Genomic DNA, 25589 nt, shown 5'->3' with positions numbered 1-25589 from the left:
TTTCATTCCCAGCTAACCCGCAGGCAACTGTCTCAGCCCCAAGCAAGAGGGGGTTTCAGTCACATTCTGTGTTAAGTTGGTTGTGCGGCCTCATTTGGAGACACAGTCACCATCGTATACATTGTTGCCTGGGAGCGATGCTGGGTGACAGGTTGAGAAAAGACACTATGTTTGTTCAAAAAGTCCTTTTACCAGCAGCCAGATGTCTGTTGAAATAGAAACAGAGAGGTGTGGGTGAAAGGTTTGGCCTCTGGGAACAGCTGAGCGTCACTTTTGTCTCTGCAACACGTGTGTCTTGGTCAGTGGATGGATGGTTTCTCTAAGGGCTTGGGGGATTTTCCACCCTGGGGACACCTGTCCAAGGCTCCTGGCTATATCTGGCAGCAACAGTTCTGAAGGAGGAGCTGGGGTATCCTTATGGACCCAGAGGAGGATTTCTAATTTGATAAATTTCCTTTTAACCCAGGGTAATCGGATGAGCCAACAGGTGTAGGATGATTAAGGACAGTGTCGGGAGGTAATAGAGTTTACAAATATTTGGCAAAACAGAGAGCTCTGCCTGTGTGCCAACGAGACACTGAGTACTCTGTTGCACTGAGTCTCCTTCACGGTGCAGCTGGGTTCAATTGATTCATTTTGGCCAGCGGATGCTGGGTGGTTCTGTGCCAGCGTGCCTCTTTTCACCTCTCCTGCCTTCCCACAGTGATCTTGGGTGCTTCTTAGTTACATGATGTTTCATAAGAAGAAGCAGAAATCCTGGATCCTTGGGTCATCAGTGGGACTAGGGCCCTCACCGACTCCGACTGGACTCTGAGTAAATGATAAACGATCGTTGTTGGGTTAAGCCACTAAGATCTGGGATTTTATTTGCCATCTCATGAAAGTCCGTTCCATCTTCGTTAATACACGATTTACGTTTGAGCCGCTACTCACTGCGAGTGGCTGCTGCTGGTCAGTGATGTGGGCTTGGTGTTGCCAAATGTCCCAGTTTTTCAAGGCCAGCCCGAAATAGAGATTTTCACGGGACTCCAGGTTGGAAGTGCGGGCAGTGAGTTCAATCTGAGAACATCATGGCCTTATGGCGTGTAGACCAAACATCCCTGGGCGGACGTCAGCCTATCATTTGCTTATTTTCCTATCTCGGAGGTCTCTTCTAGTGTATGTGAGTATTTTACAAACTTAGTGTCCTATTATATTTGTAATTTCAGACAACAATTATGTGGCACAGTGGCGTGGTTGTAAACGTCTCAGAAACTTCAAGCTAAAATGAACAAGATTACCCAATGGAGGATAATCCAAAGTGAAAGGATTTCTCATTCTCGTCCCACACCTCCCTGTCTTTCCTGCCCTTTCCTTACCTGCCACCTTTCAGAAAAAGGTGCCTTAGATTGGGTTCTCCAGAAGCTGACATTGGGATGGGGACTGGTGAGCATGTGATTTACTGAGTAGATCTCCACCTCCCCCACCATAGCAGACTTGGTAAAGGATGGGGCAGTTGAGAGAAGCCAAGAACAGGTACCACCATCTTGGGCAACATCCTGTGGAGAACAGCTTTAGCCTTACCCTATAAATACTGGAGGGTAAGATGAACCTCAGAGTCACCCCAACCCAAAGCAAGGGGTCTGTGCTTTCATTCTCCTTAATCTGGCAGTCTTGTTAATGGCCAAGATGGGGGTGGGAGACAGGCACGTGAGCACCCATGCATCTCCAGCTCTCTATGCCTACAGGTCGAGAGTTCCAAAAGGCCAAGGGCAGCCCTTCAAAGAAGAGCCTGAAGGTACTGGCCATGGGAAACACAATGATGGAGGAAGGTTGAGGAGCAGGTGCCCAGAAATGATAAGACAGAATTTGATAGTATTTTGGTGGAGCACCAACCTTATCCACTTGAGGCATAAAAAAGATTTCTGGGGGAAAAAGTTCCAAAACGGCACCATCAATCAGTGGAAAGGACTTATTTTGTTGGGGGCTCATGTAGAAGTAGTGATTGCAGTTCTTTACAAACAGTTGCTAACTGCATGACTCTGGGCATCTCATTTAATTTCTCCAGGTCTCAGTTATCTTGGGACTGTATGGGTGCTGTGAAGAACACAGAAATCATATATCAGCCACTTAAGGCCTGGTACCTTCTGGTGCTCCCTAAGTGTCCTCAGAATCTTCCCTCTGCATGCTCCTGGCACCCCTATCCAATGCTGCAAGACCATCCCCCAGGAAAATGCTCCAAGGGATACTCCTTAAAGCACTCCAGATTTTTTCCTGGGATTTGCTTATGCTTCTCCTATCTGCAGAAGAAGAAAGTAGGGGCTCCATCAAGGAGAATGGCTGTTCAGAGTCGGAGTTCATCATCTCATTGGCTGGAGTGCCATTCCTGCAGCTCCTGGGGCAGACCGTGCCCAGCAGACCCCACACTGGCATTCAGGGTAGGGCTGGCAATGCAGACTGGCATCATTGTCAAGACCATGACTCACCGATGGTCACAGAACAATGTCCTTAAGACATCTGTATCTTCTGGCCAGTGAGATGTTAAAGGTTGAGAGTTATTATTTTATTATTCAGAGCCTCTCCCAAGTAAAGATTCTGTTCTTTACAAAATTTGTCTGATTATTTGACTTTCAATAGCGTTTGCACCAGGGGTTAAAGAAATGACACCTGGCTTCATGTCCAGAGAAAAACTTTATAGTTAAGCTCCAGCTGCAAATGAAAGTTCAGGGTTCTGGGCCAGGGGCTGTGTGCACTGTAGGGCCAGCCTCAGCCTTCTTTGCAGAAATTCGACTAAAGCGTGGTACATACATGGGACCAGACCCAGCTCACTGATGTTACAGGATGGTGGTGAGGTCAATACAGAAAATGAGAATAAGAATTTAGATACTTTTGTGGCAATTTTATGTTGCATGACATCCAAGTACACAACCAGTGGGTGCACCCATCTTGCATGTCCATCATGCAGCTGACAGCAATGGCTCAGGAATAAAGGAGAAACAAGCTTTGCTGCTGTTAGTTTGAGCAGTCCTGCTTGACTCTGGGTCTCGGAGCACCATACAAATCCACAGGGCTCTTTACAGACCTTTAGCACCTCCAGAGAATCAGAAGACCCTCGGAAAATGCCAGAGACTTTCCAGAGAGGCCAAGCAACTCCCACAGAGCCCCAGGAATCTGTTCGATCTCCCTGACTGTGCCACTTTCCTCCCTTAGAGAATCCGTTGAGCCAAGTGTGAAGGTCAGTTTTCCAGGCCCCAGAGCACCCCAAGGGAGTGCAAGTCCATTGCCTCTGTCCTGCTGGCACAGAGCCCTGTTCCTAAAGCATGTATTTGGCATCTAACCCCAATTCTAGGATTGTTAATGTAGCAGTAAGCTCTTTATGTGTAACAAAGCACCCCAAAACTTAGTGGCTCGAAACACCAAATCATTGGTTTTCAGCAATGAGTGCTGGCTCGGTTTTGTGTGGCATCCCTTATGGTCTCAGCCAGACTCAGCTGCTTTCCAAACCCCCACATCCCACCCCAGGCTGGCTCACATTTCCAGGGCCTTAGCTGAGATGGCTGGGATGGCTGGGCTTGTTCAGATGATGGAGGAATGTCCCCAGCAGGAAAAGGGCAAGCCCCAATGAGAAAGCACCCTTGAAGCTTCTGCTTCTGCTGAGAATGTTCCATTGGCCCAGACAGGTCACCCAGCCAGGTCCAGAAGCAAAGAGTGGAGGAACAGGCTGCACCTTTTGATGGAGAAAATAGAAAAGCTACTTTCAAAGAAGCACATCTAGGAGAATGGGAATCTTTTGCCTTCTAATGGAGAAAGAAGGGGTCAAGCAATGTTACTTGCTTCTGGTCTAAGCAGTTGCTCAGTAAATCCCTGTTGAATGAATTTAGTTGCAAGGAGTCTTCATTTCCCTTCCCCTCACATAGCTGAGGTTAGGATGTTCAAAATACACATCGCCCAGAGTCTGGTTCTGCCTGTGGATGGCCTTGGATGCCAAGAACACTGAGTCATCATCTGTTTACTCTCTCATCATGGAAGAAGCCAGCAAAGTCCAGTGACCTTAGTGAGAAGAGAGATACGGCTTTTGTTTCCCTTATAGAAGCAACTGATGGTGTAGACTGGGAGCTGATGTCTTAGTTGTGTGGTTGTTAAGACCACACCAGCTGTTTTCAGCCCTACCAGGTAATCATACATAGCCTTGTAGAAAAGGACCGGCTGCCTAAATTGCTGGATAAATAATGGGTCCATCAGTCACCTGAGTGGGAGTCCACCTAATGGTGTGCTGTCTGGGTGCAGGGCTCTTGTGGGCTGCCACCAGATGACATACAGGTCTATTCTTTTTCCACAGCTGCATAGCAGAACAATTCATGCCTTCAGCTTCGTGAAAGTGTTTTCCCCCCAGCTTGAGACTGAGAAGGGTCTTCCCGTTGGCAGCCCACCACTGGCAATCCATGTCAACTCCTTGCACCCTGAGCTCTCTGGAAACAAACCAACCAACCCACAAAGCTGGGTATTTGAGGAAGCTGGAGTGGCCAGTGTGATGTTATCCCTGGGATGCTTTGGCTTCCCTGGAGGATTTTCTACCCTTCTGTGCGTGTGTGAATCCTAGGGCCATTGCTGGGTTTCTGTGTGCTGGCTCAAGGATTCTTCTGGATCTCACATCTGTCCATGTTTATGTGGAGGTTAATCTGAGGGACTCTGGGGTGGACCTAGAGGGAAAAGATATGACCAGTAGAGGGAGTGACAGGTAACATACTTTATTAGGTGGTGCTTGGCTAGGGTTACATGAGAGACGAGATCCCTCCTAGCATGAGACAACCAAGAGGCTCTGGTGGGTGGGCACACAGGCTACCACCCAAAAGGAAGAGGGAGAAGGAAATCCTAGAATATAGGATTCTAAAAGTGGGCTTACATGTGTAGGCGATGTTGCTCATCAACGTGCTGGGAAGCCTCTGGAGTGGAACTTGGCCTCTATGTCATCAATGGCCTAAAGATATGCAGTGAGGTTTCACAGGGTTTGAAATGGATAGGAATCTGCTTATTTGGGCAATTTTTAAAACAATTTGATGTGTAAAAATTTGACTTAGCAGCAGACTTTTGAGCTCATGGGTCTCAGTCTGTAGTGAGAAAAATGAACCTAGGGACCAATACACAGAGGCCACTCTTGGGTTATGAGTCCATATAACACCATAACTGTTTTCTGCGGTGTTCTTCCAAAGACCACAACGAGGCCACCCTCTGCGCTGAAACACAGTGGTGTCTCCAAAAGGAGAAAAAAAAAACACATGACAAGGGAGGGGCTGAGTGGCCACTGGAAGTGACATGGCATGGCATCACCTCAGAAGACATCCACTCAATTCCTCACTCAGGATCACAGGGACAAATTTGGTGACTGACCTCCATGGATGTTTTCTCTTACCTGCTTGGGGAATGTTAGCTGGCCTAGAGTCCCTATCTGAAGCCTCCTGCCTTCAAATCTATCTCTTCATTTCTTGAAATGTCCATAGTCAGTTTGAAGGAATGCCATTTTTTTCTCTTTGGGAAAGACGAGAACATCAGAGCTGGAGAGGTCATGAAGTCCAGTGTTTCAATAAAAGTCTTCTCAAGGGTGAGTTCCATGGAACCTATGTCTTGGAGAGAATTTAGTAACAAAAGTTCAATGGTCCAATAAATTTAAAAAATGCTTCATAATCTAGTTCCTGCCTAAGGGTTCTCAAGGCTCAGTTATATATTCAATGATCCAAGATTGTATAGGAATGAGGCACAAAACCATATCCAGTAGACCACCCATTGGGAAGGCTCTTATAAATACTTTACTTGGAAGGTCTCTCAGTGGTTGAGGTCTCCCAATGGTTGAGGTCTCCCAATGGTTGAGGAGGTCACAAGGTAGTGAAATTCAGGTAGTAATAATATTTTGACTGCATTATGGTTGCATACCATAATGGATGGATGAGGCATGAGAAGGAGAGAGAGAGAGGGAAGAGAGTGTGGTTGGAGATAGAGCATTGACAACCACATAGGGCTTTCCCCCTTGGTCGATGGACTATAACTGGTCAGTGCACTTTTACTCATCTGAACTACATCTGACCATGTTTTTGCCATGAGTCATAGGGATTATCAGATTCAAAGTCACATACCTAGACCAAAGGACTGTTGTTGGCTCATTCATGGTCCCTCAAGATCCATAGGGTTCAGGATACTTCCTTTGTTTTCTTTGAGTCTCCTGATGTATTTAAATAAGTACAAAATAAGGTTATGAAACTCATGGTCCATGGAAATGCTTACATTATACCATCAGCATTGTAAGATGCACAATTGAATTCAATACTGTCATACTACCTCCGGGTCTGGATGTGTCACTGCATTTGGAGACAGCACAAGAGTTGAAGCAAGGCCTGGCCTGTGCCTCTCCTGATCCCTCCCTGGGGCAGGCCCGGTGCCCATTTCCTCCACTTAAGCCAGAAATCCACAGATTCAGCTGATGGAGGCACAAGACTCAGATGGGTGGTTATTACTCACGATTGGCTCTGGGATCAGTTCAGTTCCACGCAAATGTATTTTTCCCATGTGATGTTGAACTTGGAAGCACAGTGTTGCTCTGCATTCTCAAACTTGGTGGGCTTTCAGATTTTGCTTTCATTTTTTTGTTACCGTGGAACTTGGGATGTGTCTCCATTTGTTGGAGTCTAGGGATTAGGAACGCAGGGTCTTGCCTTCGGATTGTCAACATTTGTATTTTGGCTCTACCTTTCCAGCTGTGTGACCTTGGCACTACTAAACCTTGTAGCATCCTAGAAGTCAGTGATATTCAGCCCTCCTGGGATTGTTGTAGGTAAAATGGGAGGGCTAACAGACTGCCTGGTAAGCACCCCGTAAATCACAGATATATTATTTCCTAACGTTTTCCTCATTAAGTACGCATCATTGAACTTCCCTCATTTCATTAAATAGCCTTCTTCAATATTATTATTATTTTTTTAAGATTTTATTTATTTATTTGACAGAGAGAGATCACAAGTAGGCAGAGAAGCAGGCAGAGAGAGAGAGAGAGAGGAGGAAGCAGGCTCCCCGTGGAGCAGAGAGCCCGACGCGGGACTCGATCCCAGGACCCTGAGATCATGACCTGAGCCGAAGGCAGCGGCTTAACCCACTGAGCCACCCAGGTGCCCTTCAATGTTATTTTTAATGGCTACATGATATCTCATCTTCCGACTGCAGCAAATTCCCCCAGTCATTTCCCCACGATTTGAGATTCAGGACGTTCCCATTTTCCTTTGTGGTAAAAAGAGTTCTAATGGCCAACTCATTGCCTATCCATCACTCCTGTGAGATATACTTTTAGAATTTTAATTTCTGGATCAGAATTCTAACGTAATTGTCACAGGAGACCCAGGCTTACCACTGAAGTCCCCTGGATCGATATTCCCCGGTCTTTAACAAGGAGGAGTAAACATGTTTGAAGCTTTGCCCACTTCTGTCTTGAACCTCTCAAAGGGATCTGGCCTTTGTCTGTGAACTCCCCTGGCTTGAGCTGAGGTTTCACACTTGATAAGTGGTTCAGGGACTCAGAGATGAAGAAAACATCTGTGTTCAAGTTCATTTGTAGTGCTACTGCTGTCCCTCCAACTCAGAGGCACTTGTTGGATGATGCATTGCAAGGACAATGATGCATCCTGGGGCTTGTTCACTCAGATTGTCTTGGGGATGGCTGGTGCACACTTCGTTTTTCTTGCAGGAGATTAATGCACCCATAGCTCAGTGTAGCCTTGTCTATTGAATCCAGCATTCCCTTGGCTTATAGTGGACTCTCCTAACCACCTCCCTGAGAAAGGAGAACCTCCAACTTGCAGCCTGGGCTGCCTTCCTTGGCACTATTTTGCCTGGTCTGTGGGGCTCAGAAAATATGTTCATTCCCACCTATCCCAGCCCTATCCGTGTGGCCAGATTGACCACCTTCTTCACCTCCATGAGCCTGACCCTGGCCCGAAGCAGAAAATGTCCCGGAGGAGTTCAGAGTCTTAGGAAGGTTTCATAGTTTTCCATCCCAAGGGCATGTCAGTTTTGGACCCTCTTCTACTTAAATCGCTCCCAGATCCCTCGTCCACTAGCTCACGGGATGTCAGAAAACCCCACTTTCTAACCCCCCCCCCCCCCGCTTGCATCTATGGAATCTGGCTTTCCTAAGCAACAAACTTTCGGGAACAAAGAATTCTTTGTACTTTGTAACGTTCCAAGGGCACAGCATAATCGTTCTGTGCTCTCTCACTTCCACAGGTGAAGGAGCTTAAAGATGAAATTTGCCCCCAGAAAAAATTGTGAATTTTAAAGACAGTAATTGAGGTTAACGGGTCCTGTGCCAACTTGAGTGTGTGTGTCTGCAGGTGGTTTTCTACCTGCTTCTGCTGGTCACAGAGAACATCTTCTGGAGGCTTGGATTTGCCATCGTTCTGATGTGTATTTATAGGGATCTGCTCAGGGAAGTCAAACTGGCCCCTTCCATTCCTTCTCTATTCTCTTCTCCTCCTCTTTCCTTTGTCCTCTCATTTTCCCTCCCTCCTTCCTTTTTTCCTTCCCCTCTGCCTTTTTTTCCCCCCTGTGCTTGAGCTTTTAAAACTAAGCTGCTCAGAAGAGTCAAGAGGAGTGTAGATGAGGCAGTAACCTCACTTTTGAGGACCTTTCCAGACCAGATGTGTGCAGGCCTCGCCAAGAACGCCCACACAGGCTGCTGACTGCAGTGAGACAGGAAAGGCTTCATTTATGGTGTAAACACCTCACCAGATACTGACCCAGCGCCTGGAGACACCGAGGCTCTGATGACAACTTCATCAACGGGACAATTGCCCAATTAAGACTCACCTCCCCCCCCCCCCTTGGGGAGTCCACATGATGGAAAAATCACAGGTTTGGAAATCAGAGGAACTGCGTTGGGGCCCAGCCCTGGCACGTACGCGCTGGTGGCTAGAAGAAACATGGCAAATTCTCCAAGCCCTGCCTTCTTCACATAGAAGATGGTCAGAACCTGTCCCCCTGCCACTATGGGTGGCAGCATTTCCACAACTCAAAATGCAGAGAAAAAGGGGCCGCGTCACACTTCCAGTGCCTGCTTAAGTCCCAGTTCTGGTGAGGATGACCGCGATGGTCTTATCAAATCAAACTGTCAGCAGCGGAATGCGGGACTCGACGGGTGTGTGAGACACAGAGGCCGTGCCCACAGAAGTAGGCAGGACATCTGCAAGGGGAGCTCATAGGACTGGTGCAAGCCATGGAGGTGCTGGAATATTTTCCTGGTTTTTTTTTTTTTAATGGAAAAAAGGAATGCAGATGTAGAAATAGATAGGCTATACCAGGAACTTTGGTGGAAAAAGGAAATTGAATTATTTGGTGTGTATGATGTGTATGATATGATTATATGATGTGACAAAGGACAGATGTTCTGTGAAGGCCAAAGTTAGGGTACAAGATAGCATGGGGTACAGAGTATGGGCTCTGTAGCCGGGATGCCTACTTCGCGTCTGGCCTTTGTTGTTTTCTCGTGGGGTGGGGTGTCCTGAGAAAGCCACTCGGTGTCTTGTTCTGTGCCTCAGTTTCCCCTCAGATGGAAAAAGGATGATCAGAGTGCCTATTCATAAGGTTGTTATAAAGAGGGATGCCTGAGTGGCTCAGTTGGTTAAGTGTCTGCCTTTGGCTCAGGTCGTGATCCCGGGGTCCTAGAATCGAGCCCCATATCGGGCTCCCAGTCTGCGAGATTCTCATCATCCCTATTTATAAAATGAACAGAAGTAATAATAGAAGTAAAATAGGACTTGATCAATATGCTATTCCTTTTTATCGCAAGTGACCCTGGGGGATATTCTCCATGGCCCCAAGGATGCAGTGCTCAACACAGAAGGACTGGGCTTTCTTTTGGGCAAGGAGGGCCTCCAGATCAGGGAAGGGAGAGGCCCAGGAGGAGACAGAGAGCCTGGCCCAGGTGTGTAGGGACAAGTGTGTTGGTGCCCGAAGGCGGACACAGCAGGGACCAGCTCTGGTGCCTGAATGCCCCAAGGAACTCCTCAAACAGGTCTCAGCCAAAGCCAGCAAGTTTTCAGGGCTAAGTTGTAGGCGATAGGGGGATTGGAGAAGACAGAGGGCCAACAGAGCTGGTCCTGGAACAAGCAGCTCTGGGGAGGATGGAGGGCTGATCCGATTGGCACTATCCAGCCAGAAGAAAAATCCATGCCTGTCGCAGCCGGCACGACAAATCGACCAGGAAACGTGAGGGTCAAGAGGATGGTGAAAAGAAATTAAGAGACAAAGAGATGGGGGCAGGAGGGACACTGAGGAGGAGGTCCAACAGTGCCGATTTTATTCCACCTCTTACAAACATTTATAAGGAAGACCACAATAGAAGGAGTAATACATCAGTACCTAGTCAGATGACCGCAAGTTTCTATAATAAGTTTACATTAACTACAAGCAAAACCTCCTGATGCCAGGTAGTCTTGGCTAAAGCCATTAGCAAGACAATCAACCAGGGAGTGGGTTATGGGAGGTAAAGGAACAAGGACCAACTAAGAATTCATGACCCTGACCACATTATTCCCTTCTGTAGGGAGAGCGTGTGGGAAGTCACGTAGGTGAGCGCACGACACATAGCACAAACCCTTCCTCAGTGTTACTCAACTTTCCCATCCTTAACCCCTTGTCAAGCTGTCCGGACTTTGAAAGAGACACAAGTCAGGGCCCGGTTTGATTCTCAACTCCATCCATGCCGTAGCCTCCAACACATGCTTCCCACCTGCACACTGGCCTACTCTTTTTCCTCTGACTTCTTAGCCCTGGAGCAGATATGATGTCAGATGTCTTCAGGTTTAGTCTGGCCTGAGGGGCAGAAACCTCATCCTGCAGTCTTTAGGTAGGATCACAGGCCGGGGTGGGGGGTCAGATAGGAGGGGGGTTATCTGGAAAAGCTCACTGGGCACTCCCTCACCCTCTGTGTCGGGGAGGATTGAGGGAGCAACTCTCTGTCTGTCTGTCTCTCTTTCTCTCTCTCTCTCACACACACACACCCTAGATAGACACACACACCCCTGTGTTACCTGGTAAGACTGAACCATAACTTGTCTAACCCTACAGCTCACACTGGGCCTCACTTCCATGTGGGCTCCACGAGGGAAAGCAGCTAGAAGGACACCGGGGACCACCTGACACCTTGTGACAGTCTGGCTGGACACAGGAACATTTCGAGGAATGTAAAAAATGGCCCACACCTGAGCTGCATCTCAAGCCACTGACTCAGTCGCTCTGTACACAAGGCCCAGGCCAGGCCGTATGCAAAACTCTCTGTCGTTTTAATGAGCAGTCAGATCTAATGGGACCCAAGGCTGGGTTACACTGTTTCACCGGGACCGGAGAGATCCTGGCTGGGAGCAGAATGGGGAGAGGGCCTTTGGGACCCCCTTCTGCCTGCGGAGCCCAATGAAACATAAAGTGTTTGTGACAGAGAAAGGCTTCCCCAAACTCTACAGAGCACTACAAGGGGCCTCGCCCTCCCCGGACATAAGGGGTGGGGAAATTGCCAGAATTCCAAGAGACTCCTTCAAAACAACCAAGTGTCCTTGTCTCAGTGTTTCTACCCAGGAGAACTTGCTAGAGATGCAGGACACTTTCTGAGAGCCTGAAGGAACAGTGCAAAGAGCCCGAAGAAGATGGCACCTTCGTGTGTCTGCCTCTTTGCGACTTTTGCAATCTGCAATCTAGCCTGTCCTGCCGGACGGGCTGGAAGAGCTTCATCAGAGACTTGTTTACTTGAATAGGATTATCTCAGGAAGGTCAGCATTATCTGTGTGCAATGTTGGGGCTCCTGCAAACCATGATGTTGATTAAAAATGAGACTCATTCTGCAGGTAACACATATGACACGATGCACACCGACCCTTTGCATGGTGGATTTCCTCCTTGCGGAATTCCCCGGAGGGGTGAGAGGTGGGGTGCTGGGAGCTGGCACACAGGCTGGCACAAGTGGGAGCAGGCTTGGCTTCCCAGGTTGCAGGCAAATCCCAAGTCCTTTCCCTGTTGAGCCCAGGTTCTCCATGCTCCGGGAGGCCCCTTGGGATCACTATGTTTTGGCAAGTATACAAAACAGGACGCTGTCTCTTTAAGTAGTAGAGGCTGAGAAGCTCTCAGGCCACCATGACATATCCCAGCATTGGACCAGCCCCTGAATAAACTGGAAAGGCGCCTGGTCTGGCTTCAGTTACAAGGAGCACCACCAGGGAACATCTCGGGGATCCTGGTTGCAAGCAGTGGGGCTTAGAGTCTGCCTGCCCGTCTCTCCGTCGCCCTGCGGGGAGGGCCTTGCCTTGGCGTCCCTTGTGTTTGACTGCAAAGAAATCCGCGTGGAGGAAGGGGTTACACCGTTTGGCCTGGTGAGTCTTCTTGGCAAACTGTCCCTCTGGATAGTATGTGCTTATGCTTCTGGGAGAGCTGCCTGATCCCCCACTCGCTGCAAACCACGACTGGAAGGGATTGCAGTGGAGATGGTGCATTGTGTTGGAACTGACAGAAAATCAGAGGATGTTTTAAATCCCTGATGAGGAACTGGCTGTATACTCCGGCTGGGGAGGTGAGAAGGACTATCTGAGAGCATCTAGAAAGACCAGCCCTTCCAGATGTGAAGGGAGAAAGGGGGCCCGATGCTATTTCCCTGATGGGAAACAGCTCTGTACACACAGCTGGCAGGGAGACCTCGGGTTGGGAAGCAGGTCAGGGAGAAGTTTCCACCTGTAGCAAAGCACTGACTGGTCCTTGGGTGTGGCCAAGCCCCAGGCAGTGTTTCCTTTTCTGCCCTGGGAACCGGACAGGCAGGAGGCAGGCGAGAGGCAGTAAGGGCTGGACCAAAGGATTCAGGTTCACATGCTCTGAAACCCACCACGCGGTACTACCTGCTCATTGACTAAAATATTGGGTTCAGGGAAGAGGAAGGAAACATGCCGTGCTTTACAATGTGTGTGCTTTTCTAGATGTATGTACTTCACGAAAAAGGTTATTGGGAACAAAAAAAGGAAGAGAAAGAAAATCCCGAGTTCAATATGCTAATATTTGTGAAGTGCTTAGAATAGTCCTCGGGACAAAGTGACCGCATAAATGTTGGTTAAATAAATAAAATAAAAGTCTGAATGGTATAAAGTGAGGCCATGATTCCTGGGGCACTGCTGACCTATAAAATGACCCAGGAGGAGAGAACACAGTGATATTCCTCTGGTTGTTTTTTCTACTTGCATATGAACTTCAGACCTGTGGGATTTCTAAGCTATTTTAGCTTGGTGGAGGGGGCTGTGTGTCTGCCTTGCCTTGAGGGCTAAAGATGATATAATAATAACCATGGTGACAATTTACTGAGTCCTGGTCCCTATGTTCTAGGCATTATGCTAAGTGCTTCACACACCTCATTCCTTTTACTCAACCCCATAAAATAGGCAGTACCAGATCTGCTTGGGGATAGGAAAGCAGAAGCTCATCCAACTTCACCTACTGGCTCAAGTTCACAATCCTGAGTAATCAGGTTTGTCTGAGCCCAGAACCAGAGTCCCTAAGCATTGCCCCATACCCCCCTCTCCCAGGGCGCGTGTAAAGTCCTGTTAAAGTTCCTGCCACGTAATGGGCCTTGAGTGAAATTTTTACATGTTACCTTCTTTTTAGCCTCATAATATAAAAATTTTAAAAAAACCATTGTTTGAAGACTATTTCAGATAATGTACTTTTACTTAAAGATAAGAATATGCCATCAGCTACCCCAAGCAGCTACATTCAAAGAGTAAAGTCTTATGGAATCGTTTGACTCATTTAAAGCGATAAGGTTTTATGACACAGGACACTAGCAGGAGCGTGTGTGCCCGTGGGTGTGAAAGGGCTGCATTAGTAAGCAAAGACATTTAGAATCCACATTAAGTCTCCTTGTTGGTGCATCAAGAGTCTCCCATGGGAGAGCCTCACTAGGGCCCACCTGTGCCACGCCCAGAAGGGCTAGCCTCTCTCCCCGTGACGCTGGGCGGACCACGTTCAGGCGACTATGAATCAGCGGATTTCCCTGGCCGTTCTTCCCCGACCTCCAATGGCCAACTCCCCACCCTATGGCCGGGATGCCAGCCGAGGCTGGGAGCCTGGCCAGGAGCTTACCCACTTGTGGTCTGGTTTTGCCCAGGTTAGGAGGAGTCAGACCCCCGTCCCACCGCACCGCCCCCATCCCGCACCCAGGGATGCTGTTCTGTGGACGGCGGGACTCTCCCTCCTCCCGCTAATTCTCACCCAAGCAGGGCCCGCCAGTGGGTCCCCCTGTGTCCTCGGAACCCGGCACACCACCTAAGTGCAGACACTGACAGCGCGGGCACGCGGGCGCGGGGCAGGTGTGCCCCGGTAAAATGCCAGGGCAGGTCAGGCGCGCCCGCACCCTAGAGGAGGGAGAGGCCTTCCAGCGCTTAAGTGCCTGCTCCCCCCTTCCTGGAGGAGAGGAATCCAGCCTTGGCCCCCAGCGTGGGCGCAGTCCGCCTGCGCGCACCCAGAAGCCCAGCGCTGGGCACCGGCGGGGGCGACCTCGGGAGGGCTCTTCCCACGTGGCTGAGGGGGCGGAGGGACCAGTTTATTGGCCAGCACTTGGTTCCAGGAACTCGGGGAGCCAGAGGAAGCGGAGGTGAGAACGCTCAGCTGCGCCTAGTTGCGAGTAAAAGTCGCAGCGGTTTTGCAGGGATCGACTTTCTCCTGGGGCGGATTGAAGGCCGAGTAACTGTCTCCTGCCTGCCCTCCCTCCCTCCTGCCCTCTCTCCTCCCGGAGGCCCGCCCCCCTGCACACGCGGACCCAGGGACACACCCTACTGCAGCGACGCAGACAGGGCGTTGTTCCCGTTAAAGGGGAACGCCGGGAGCCTCCCCCTGGCCCCTCGCTTCGCGCGCGCAGCCCCGCAGCGCAGCTGTCTTCGGGGACACCAGCAGCCGAGCAAACGCACCGAGAGTTTGTGCCGGAGGCAACTTTGAGGATCAGGGACAGCCATCCCCTTTGGGCTGTAAGTGCTTTGGTAGGGGAAAGTGGATGAGATGGAGGAGAAACGTGGGCTTCTTCCGTCGATGGTGCCAGAAGGCGCGGAGCAGGCGCGGGCTTTGGGCTGGCTGGGTCTTCGAGGTGTCTTTCTGAGCTCAGACAGACAGACACGTCTCACGGTCTATCTTGCATAGTTCTTACGGGACTTGCAGGGATACGGCGTGGCCTGCCTTATGGTACATAAATCATAAGGGGCCGAGTGTTGGTGTCCGGAATGTGGGGCAGGGACTGAGCAGCTTTCCTCTCGCTGGAGAAGCGCCTACTTGGGGACTCATTGGAAAATCGGTCCCTGCGGTGGACACCTTGGGAGAGGGCTGCTGGACCCCTGTGGTCCCCCAATTTCTAGCCACAAACCTCTTTCCGATTAGCCTTCTCTGCCCCTCTCTGGCTCTAGGAGCCACTGGATTTAATTTAAACCTTCTGGGAGACATCGGGAAACCGGGCTTTCTTCTTCCCGGACATTCCAGGGCTCTTTTGAATGTATTGCTAACGGAGCGCAGCGGAGGGGCCTGGTACTCTGGGTACTTTAAAAACGGAGTTATTGAAATGTCGTCTCTCTGGCCCAAGGCCCTGTGCTGAAACGGTCCCCCCAAGTGCAGCAGGGTTTTCACAGCCATACGTATCCTCTAACGGGTCACCCGGGTCTTCAGTTCCCCAAGGTCTGTAAATATGAGGGACTAGGACCGCACAACTGCTCCGAGATGTCCTGCCAGCTCTGGTAGGCTGCGGTTCTCCTGGGACTCAACCCTGCGTCCTCCGCCTCTCCCTCCCACCGGACGTCTGGCCCCCTCCATGCAGGCTCCTGGGCGCGCGTCCCGGAACGCAGAGGCTGGACCGGATTGCGTCTGGGCTGTGCATGCCGGGGGCGCGGCCGGGACCCCGGCGATCGGGCAAGTGGCCAGCCCGGGAGCGCTGGGCCCGGCCCGCCGGGTCCGCCTGGGGAAGCGCGCGGTGGGCGGGAAGCGTAGGGTCGGGCCACTCTCTGGGCCACTCTTTCCTGCCCACACTCCCCCGGTCTGCGCCTCCTCTCCGGAGCCGCCCGTGTCGATGCCAGGCGGAGCTGGGGCCAGGACGGCTCCCCAGCGCTGGCAGAAGCGGGTGGAAACTCGGAAACTAACGGAATGCGGAGCGCGCCGGGTCTGGGCAACCAGCTTCCCGCCGCGCGCTCTCCCTCACAGCGTGCCGCCGGTGTCCCCAGGCCTCCGGCAGAAATCTGGGCGCCTATCCCCTGACCCTCCACCTCCTCCTCCGTAGGAAAAGGGGCAGACTCTTCTTCTGTCCCCTTCCCCACGTGGGGTTGGGCTCGCAGGCAACCCCGAGTGGGTGGACATGTGCCGCGGCCTCCGCTCGTCCTTCGGGGAAAACCTCTCTTCCCGGGATGACTTAGACGTGCGTACCCCTTGTTTTGTTCCCAAAGCGAAGGGATTTTTTGTCGCAGGCAGGCCCCGCGGCTGCCGGGCGGGGATGCTGCGGTCGGCTGCTGCCCTCTCTCGGCCGGCCCCTGGGAGGCGTGCAGGCGCCCGGGCCCGGCCGGGCCAGGCGGGCGGGCGGGCGGGCGCGGTGCCAGCCCCCTGCATTCCGCGGGCGCTGGGACCCTCCCTCCGCGCGCTCCTCCTCCGTCGCTCGCTCGCGCCGGTTGGTTCGGCCTCACGTCCAGCCTCGGCTCTCTTTCCTGGCAGTCAGGAACTCCGCTGAGCCCAACTTGCCGCCACAATGCTCCTCCTGTTGCTGGGTATCATCGTCCTCCACGTCGCGGTGCTGGTGCTGCTGTTCGTCTCCACCATTGTCAGCGTGAGTGCCCGGCGGGCGGCGGGCGGGGCACCCCGAGCTCCCCTCTCCTCCCCACCCATGCCCTTCTCTCCCCCCAACCCCTGTCCCACTCTTCCCCCCACCCTTGTCCCAAGGCTCCGGCCTCCCCGGGGCGACGATTCTGGCCCGGCTCCCTCTAGTTCAGCGCCGCGAGACAACGTAAAGTCTCAGACGTCCCCGCGGGACGTTTTGCAGTTTCTGGCAATCCGCTCCCTTTCAGTTGTTTTGAGAAAACCGGAGCAGAGTCAGGGGTAGGAAGGAAGCAATCGTTGGCCCAGGTTAGCTGCGCAGGCCTCCGGATAATGTCGGTACGGAGCCAGAGCTCTCCGTCTTTCCTTTGATGAGATTGCGTAGCATTTCCCCCCCCCATCCCTCGCTGTAGATTCATGGAGGAAGGAAGCAGAGTATTAATGAAGTTTTGTTTTACTTCACATGCCACAGGTCAGCTGGGCAGCTAAGTTCATAAAACACCCCTGGAGGGCTGGATATTGGAAGGTTAACATGGGCTCCTCCAAAAAAAGAATTCACAGTCCTGGGTCTGCTTTATGATGGGGACCCAGAGCCTTCCTCTATTAAGCCTCCAGTATAGGAACAGGTCATCAGGGTATAACTGATGTCACACACCCTATCAGACATCTAGCACATTCGATTTGAGACTTCAGGCAGTGAGGTGACTGTGGCTTTAACTTTTTTAGGTAGGGGCAAAGTCCAGGCATGCGATTTTTTTCCCCTCTGGTTGAAAGGTTGAGAGAGAATTATGTCGGAAGGAGAAATATTGATGTTGGGGACTTGTGGGTTGTGCTATCATTTATAAGCGTCTTTACAATGTCTTAATTAATCTTGTTGGATTAGTAGGAATTATGGGTAGGGAGACAGTCTCCGAGGGGTGGTGGTTTTGGGGCTGCTGACACTCAGGAGATCAGGGAGGGGAGCTGGTTTGAATGTAGGTGTCCTGGGCTGAGTCCGAGCCTTGTTCTTCTATGGTACATATTTCTGCACATACTAGCTCACTCGCATGTGCTATTTTTTTAAAAAAACAAAGTGCTTTTCACTTGCAAACACTGCCCTCTGGCAGCACCATGTCTGAGCCAGCCCCCATCTCTCCCATTTCCCCCACCCCCGCATGACTGTGGCCTCTGGCCAGGCACAGCAGGCAGGGCAGGGGGCAGGCTAGAGAGACAGGTGGGTGGATGAGGCTGCTCTTGCCTTCCCTTGGTCTTCACCCTCCCCTTCCCTTTGCTCCTCCCCAGCTTGTCTGATTGATCATGTCTGGTTCTTCCTAGCAATGGGTCGTGGGCAATGGACAGGCAACCGACCTGTGGCAGAACTGTAGCACCTCTTCCTCGGGCAACGTCCTCCACTGCTACTCATCATCCGCGAACGGTGAGACTGGGGTTTTGCTTGTCCAGATCTGCGGGTGCTGTGTTTCTCAGTCCAGACCTGGAAACACTTGTTCTTAGAAGACACAGCTCCAGCGATTTTGCTGGGGTGGGGCGGAATGCAATGGGGACCAGGAATCCAAGATTAAAGGAGAGAGATAGCAGTTTCCCTGGCTAAGCCAAGACCCTGGTTATCGTTGTACATTATCTCTGCCTGGAAAGATGCCCTGGAATTCACCCAGGACTGTGAATTCTTTTTTTGGAGGAGCCCATGTTAACCTTCCAATATCACTTGATGTAATGCTCCTTGTAAACAAAATAACTCAGATACAGATAAGTTAGCTCAATGGCAAGACTTTAGACTAACCCCATTGGGACTTTGGCCCCAACCGGCATCTTTGGTGGTTGCTGTCTCTATCCAGAAATGTCTTGCTTCTGCCTTTTTCAGTGATGGTCCCAAAGGTAGTTGTTGGTCCAGCATTTGGTCCTCCATTTACAAGACTGCTTTTCTAGGTCGTGGGTCTCACTCCTGCCATTTAGCATCAAAACCTTAGAGTGTTTCCTTGTGGCAAGATGGGGACTCCAAGCTATTTGCAGAATGCTAAATTCTGGGAGGGTCCTTCATCCAGAGGATTTTGTCTCTTCTCTGTCCGCCTCCCACCCCCGCCCCCGTGTCTCGCCCCCCATCGCTTGTGAGATATTTGAAACCAGGCGTACTTGGAATCAAGTGAAGGGGATAATTGGCTGCGAAACACCCACTAGACACCTTAAGTACTCAGAGAGAGCATTACAGGGGATCAGGGAGTCCTGTGTCTGGATGTGGAGAGGCCAAGGTAAAGAGAGTGCATTCTTTTGGGCAGCTAGGCGCTGTTTAGTGGCATCATGGCCCCTGAGAGGGGCTGTAGTGCTTGGCTTTGAGGATATAGTGGGCGTGGCTTGGCACAGTCTCGGGTTTCAAAGGAGGTGCCCTCAGCCTGGAGAGGGACATCCTAGTAGGATGGGCAGAGAGAGCTTTCTGGACATCCTGGGTTTTAAAAGACCAATGAAGTACGGCTCTCATTGCTGCTGAATGACTGTTCCTCATGATCCAGTTTCCCTGTTGAAGATGCTACAACTGATGAGAGAAACCAGTTTAGACCCAGGGCAATAAAGCAGGCAGTGAAGGGAGCCTTCGTTCTGGCTTTGCACAGTGCAGGTTCTTGGCTGGGCTTTGCGTCCTGTGGGCCCAGCACCCGATAATACCCCAGCTGTCGCCAAAGCATTACAAACCAAACATCTCCAACCTCCGTATAAAGAGAAAGTGCTAGAACCGTTATTTGGTAGTTTCTGTGGGGAGGCTAGGCGAGGAGTAGAAAACCCTGGTTTATGTTGTCACTTTCTTAGGTGGGGGGAGGGAAGAAAAGAAAGACCTCTGTCCTTACTGATGCGAGCAGCCCTGAATCTTTTCTCGGAGCGTGTGAAAGATAGAGCATTGAAAACATCCCAGAGGGTGCACAGTGAGTTTGCAGGGTGAGTTGGCAACCAGGAAAATGGATGAAATACTCATGCGTGCCTGAGAATGTGGCCATAGCCCTGCTTGTCCCCAAAGCCACAGCATCCCTTGTCTACCCGGCTTCAGGGTCCGGCTCAAGTTCCCCAAGCCTCAGGATGGGCGGTGCCTCGCTCGCTACTGACACCTGGTGGCCACAAGTGATGATGCGGCCTGAAAAGGTGGCTTTCCCCGAGGGGTGGGGCGTGTCCACAGGCGCCCTTCCCTTAGTGGCGCCGGGACCATGTGGGGTTGGCATGGAATCCTGGAGTCTTAGAGCCGGAAGGGGGCAGAGGAGCAGCCATCTAAACCGTGCTCAAACCGGGGAAAAGAGTGGTCTTCACGTTGGGCCTGTTATCGGCCCTTTATAAATGGCTTTTCTCCCAACTTAAAGAGGGACCAGTGTTACTTTCATTAGGACACCTTTCGTCTCTTAATTGGCTCTTTATGTGCCAAGCTTTTTCCTTGGGTTCATTTACAATAACTTCGGGGTCTCTCTTGTGGGCTCCAAATCCATGTGGTTGCTTTGCCGTAGGGAGGCTGGGGGAGGGGCACCGAAGAATGGGTTTTCTTCTACGTCTGTCTTTTCCGATGTTTTGAGGGAATCTGGGGACACCCTTAAGTAAGCTGGGGTTGTTTGGACTTGAGCTTCTTCTATTTTCTGAATGCGTCTACAAACTTTCTGGCTTCATCCTGAACCTGGCTGTAGGTGGAAGTGAAAGAGGCTTCCTGGGGTGGATGCCAACAGGACCTGGCATCCAATGCCTGGCATGGAATGCTTCCCAGGCCCAGAGAATAGAAGGCCTCGGAAACTGGGGGCCTTGCCCTTGATGGTCCTGCGCCTCTTTGAGGATCCAGGGGATACGTGTGCAGGGGTGAATCACTGTGAAGGCAGCAGAGGCCAGATGCCCAAGGAGTGGGGGCAGGCAGGCAGCGCCAGAGTTCAGGGGAGGAAGTGGAAGGGGAGTCTCGTGTGGGAGGTGGGATTTGATCCATCCTTCAGAGGATGGGCAGGATTTAAATAAATACAGGCAAGGAGGAGCATATTCCCTGTCCAGGCAATGACGTGACCGCCAGCAAGGGGACAGCAATGTAGGGGATTTGTCGGACCAGTTGGCTAGCATTCTGGTTAGGATTAAGATTGACTGTACGTAACAGAGCATCTTCAAGGAGCAGTGGTTTAAATAAGATCGTTTATGGCACTTTATGAAATTGTCAGAGGCCCAGGCACTTTCTAGCTCCTTTCTTTGCCCTCTCTTTCATGTGGTCCTCATCCTCATAAGACTAAAGGGCTGCTGGAGCTCCAGCCATCTAATATATGCTTCAGACAGCAGAGTGGAGAAAAGAGGAGACGAATGTGTGCCCTTCCCTTTTCATGAAGTATCTCCAGATGGACGACATACTTCTCTTTCTATCTTTTATAGGAACTTAGTCATGCCGCCACACCTAGTTAAGAAGGGAGACCGGGAATATAGTCATCTGGCCTCGTGGGATGCATGGCTTCCCAATTCCTAGAAATTTCATAGCAAGCATCTCCCACTAAGCCTGGTTTGAAACACATCTCTCCAGGGCTTTGACCATCCCCCCCGCTCTATACTCGGTCCTACTGTTTTACCATAGTTCTGCTGGGTCCTTTGCAGTTTCTGAGCAGACCTCCATTGTTTTAGGATTTTTCAAATATTTCATCTCTCCTCTGTCCTGGGTTCCATCCACCATCCTGCCTTTCTGACAAAGCCCCATGTCGGAAAGTGTATAACCCTTAGACTTCCCTCTGTTTCTCTCCGTCTCCAGTCATTAAGTCTTTAGACTTATTGTTTCATGACGTCTTTGGGATCTTTGTTTTTTTCCAGCCTCCATCTCTTGTGAACTCCAGACCTGCATAGCCAGCCATTTACCAGACATTTCCACAGGGATGTCTCAGAGGCACCCCTGAACTAGTCAGTCTGTACCTTCCTCCACCAAACCTACCTCTTTGATAGTTTCTAGGATTTTATTTTATTTTATAAGATTTTATTTATTTATTTGACAGAGAGAAAGATCACAAGTAGGCAGAGAGGCAGGCAGAGAGAGAGGGGGAAGCAGGCTCCCTGCTGAGCAGAGAGCCCGATGCAGGCCTTGATCCCAGGACCCTGAGATCATGACCTGAGCTGAAGGCAGAGGCTTAACCCACTGAGCCACCCAGGCACCCCAGTTTCTAGGATTTTAGTGAACTCGGCTCGTGTCTGCAGCCGGCCTGGATGTGTTCCCTCCTTGCTCCTCATAGCACCCTCATAGCTACCCCCTGCCCGCCTCCCCTGCCCTGGCCACTGGCTATTCCCTTGAAGGTCACCATGCCTCCAGGACTTATCAGGGCCACCGAGGAGGCCCCCAAACACTTCACCTTGCTTGTTTCTTTGTAACTAAGTTTTCACATTGACTCCAGGGTGATAATTTTTAAAAATACAAAGCCATGCCTATGACTCTGGATTTGAAGAATTTCAGAGTCCTCTCCTTGGTCTTAATCCTCAGATGGAGATCTCTCCCCAATATCATAGGAACCTACCTGAATGATCTATTCCCGTGAAACCTCACTGCTTATTTCTTCTTCTCATCTTGGAACTTTCTTGATCATAAACTTCCCATCTCGGGTCTTTCCCTTTCTCCCCTCCTTTGTTCTTTGTGTACAGCTACTCTGTGGGTGCCTGTCCTCTACCAGATACCACTGTAGACGCTGAGGATGTCAGAGTAAACAAGAGCCTGCATTTTACTGGGTGAAATGAACAACCAAGAAACTTGGATAATTTGGGGCAGGGAAGGGAACTATAAAGAGAACAAAACAGACTAATGTGTCATGAGGGATTGGGGTGGGGAAGGGAGCCTCTTGCAGGAGTGACCCCTTGGGGATGACCAGGAGTCAGCCGTATGAACATCTGGAGAAGGTTCCAGGCAGAGGGGCCAACCAGCGCAGTCTCTCTGGGCAAGGAAGGGGCCTGGCAGCATTGAGGGACAGAGGGCAGACAAGATAGTGGGAAGACAGAGGCGAAGGGTAGAATAGCATGCTGGCCTGTAGCTCGTTCCAGAGCCTAGTAAGCAGTTTGGTACATTCGGGTGCATTTCTACCTTTTACTGTCCATTTAGACCTGCTGTGTGTTACGTGCATCTTGATCCATTTTTTTCCAAGTTGGAGCAGCAGTCCAGATCATCTGAAAGGCAGAACACATCAGAAACTTTGCATGGTAGAAAAGCACTGATGCATATCTGGCCATTGTCCCGAGACAAGAGATTCTTACTCAACGTTGCTTTCTTTTCCTCTGCTGCTTTGCCCATCTTTCTCATTGAGAACTTTTACTTTCACACGAAATCCCATAGGGATCTATCCATTTCCCATCTAATTTTCAAAATAGCTAGAAATGTTATTTCCTGGTAGGAAATTAGGATCCAGTAACAAATAGTTTCTTTCTGTTTTGAGTAAGAAAGCGGAGCCTTGGGGTGAGGCAGGCAGGACCCGTGGGGGTGGCGTCTGTATAAGCTACATCCATCCAGAGACAGAGGAGGCCAGTTCCTAGAGCCTTGGTTTTCAAATTAATGAGATCTGAGCAGCTCCGGCTGGGATCTGGGGAGCAGGGGCGATGCACCAACCTTCTCCCCAAGTCCCGAAGGCGCCTGTCTCCTTGGAGCCCTTACGCCATGCGTGAGTTTAAAATCTACTGACCCAGAAAGTTTGGCAAAATGTGTCTTGCGTTGACCGAACTAATGCTTTTTGTTTTGAATACTCCATATTGTGCACATTTTAGGTCCCAGTGCACACAGGCATTCTCCCAACGCTTTGTTTTATCTGCATGGACCTGGTGGGTAGCAGAATGAATCAGAGTTCTGGAGTCGGGCTATCGGCTGCTTGGGGCTCCGGGAGCTGGAAGGGCTCAGACCTGACCTTGCCGGCCCTTTGCTTGGCTAGCTCTTCATTGGTTGCAGAGACATGATCTTTCCTAAAACCCATCCCCCCATGCCCTGCCCCCACTTAAAAAGTCCTTCTTTGTCTCAGAACGGAACTGACCATCCGGAGGTGTTAGGCACATAAAACGTATGCATTCTTGAATTCTTTTCATTTCGTTCTGAACACAAAAGTGTGATGGAAAAAACCAGGCTCTCTTTCAGTCTGTCCCCAGAACATCCAGGGCCACCTCGGTGGTCACTTGTCTGTGTCTTCCCTGATTCCAGATTTCTCTCTCTCTTTTTTACATCCATTTGGTGGCCTTCTCATTTCGGCAAGGGCATCAGACCATTTCCTTGTCTGTGGCTCAGCTCTTGGTCAGTTTGGAGAGAACACAGGAGACCCTCTGCATTTATGGGTTCATGTTTTGCAATTTAAAATCTTCCTGGCTCTCTGGGCCAACCCACAATCTCTGCCCAAGTAACGGCTCTTGATTTTACAGGCCCCTGTGGGTTGCCGAGGCCCTGGCAGGCAAGGGAGGGGCAAGGAAGGGGATGCGGTGTCAGAATGCTCATGTTTCAAGCCTCGAAGTTTCTCATCAGACGCCAACGTCCAGGAGTTCGCCCTGCATGCGTGTTCAAATCTGGGTCTGAACCACACGGCCCTTGAGGCTCACGGTCTTTGCTCTTTCAGAAATTTAAATTGCATTTCCAGGAACCAGCAGAGTCAAGAAAGCGTCTCTTATATTTCAGGAGCAGGGATTGGCCGTAATGGGGCTGAGGTTGTGGGTGTTGGTTTTCAGGGCCCGAGAGAGGGATGTCTGGCACAAAGCCTCCTGGGTGTGTTGTTGTGGACACACACGTAGACTCCCAATGTTGGCAGGGACCTGGGAGGTCATCAAGTCCATCCCTCTTTCCCGCTGCACCTTGCTTCAGACACCTTTCTGCTACGCCCATCCCATGTTCATCCTACCAGTGACGGGGACCTCACTACCTTTCAAGAGAGCCTCTTTCATTTTTTTTTTTAAGATTTTATTTATTTATTTGACAGACAGAGATTACAAGTAGGCAGAGAGGCAGACAGACACAGAGGAAGGGAAGCAGGCTCCCCACTGAGCAGAGAGCCCGATGTAGGGCTCGATCCCAGGACCCTGGGATCATGACCTGAGCTGAAGGCAGAGGCTTTACCCCACTGAGCCACCCAGGCGCCCCTACCTCTTTCATTTTTAAAGAGCTAACACCACAGTCCTTTCATTTATATTCCTCAAATATGTTGAGCGCATCCACAAACTGACCCCGTAGAGCTGAACAAGAAGGACTGAGTCTCTGCTCTAGTGGGGCTCACGGTGACTTTTAGGGGGACACCCAGAGTATACAATAAATACTCAAGGGCAGAGAGAGGAAAGGATTCTGAAGGAGACAGAATGATGACCTAGAAAGTCGCCAGGGTCGGGGGAACTGGTTATGGAAGGCCTCTTCCCTTCCGGTTTTGTGGCTGGAGACAGGAAGGACTGGTCATGGGAAGAACCACAGGAAGAATATTCCAGGAGGTAATGGAAAGAGGCCAGTGTTGGCTGAGTGTGCTGACTGGAGGAGTAGGGGGTGGGGGGTGAGGCGAGAGAGGGGAGAGCAGGAAGAAAGGCACAGGGTCTAGAGCTGAGTGTTGGGATATCCCAGTGATTAAACGGGGTCCGGAAAGGAGTTAGCCAAAGGGGCTGGGAAAGAGTGGCCAGTGATCCAGGAGGGGAGCCGTGAGTCATTGTCATAAGTGGTGTCACTGTTAGACCCAAGTCTGTCCCCTCTTAGGTCTGCTTATTTCCGACGGTTTTCCTTCCTGCCTGATGGGCTGGACTGGGGTTTGACCAGGTTGCCTGGTTTTAAACTTCTGAAGCGTCCCTAGGCTGACTTCAAATATTCAGAG

General features: G+C 50.8%; 1 protein-coding gene across 4 annotated transcripts in view; it reads left to right on the top strand.

Annotated features, from left to right (window-relative positions):
• Positions 1-12193: 12193 nt before the first annotated feature.
• Positions 12194-25589, top strand: part of PMP22 (peripheral myelin protein 22) — a 30087-nt gene continuing 16691 nt past the window's right edge. Inside the window, exons 1-3 of one of the 4 annotated variants that reach the window (XM_082705798.1) lie at positions 12194-12377; positions 16723-16834; positions 18136-18235. In XM_082705798.1, the coding sequence (XP_082561924.1) occupies positions 16757-16834; positions 18136-18235 (178 nt within the window). In that variant the 5' untranslated portion in view covers positions 12194-12377; positions 16723-16756. Of the gene's footprint in view, positions 12378-14620; positions 15009-16068; positions 16433-16722; positions 16835-18135; positions 18236-25589 lie in introns of those variants that run through there. The other 3 variants (XM_082705800.1, XM_082705797.1, XM_082705799.1) reach the window with 3 other exon arrangements.

The sequence above is a fragment of the Mustela nivalis genome (assembly GCF_964662115.1).
Source record: "Mustela nivalis genome assembly, chromosome: 17".
Lineage (NCBI taxonomy): Eukaryota > Metazoa > Chordata > Mammalia > Carnivora > Mustelidae > Mustela > Mustela nivalis.
The sequence above is the reverse complement of the archived record's forward strand: the minus strand, read 5'-3'. Positions and strand labels throughout refer to the sequence as shown.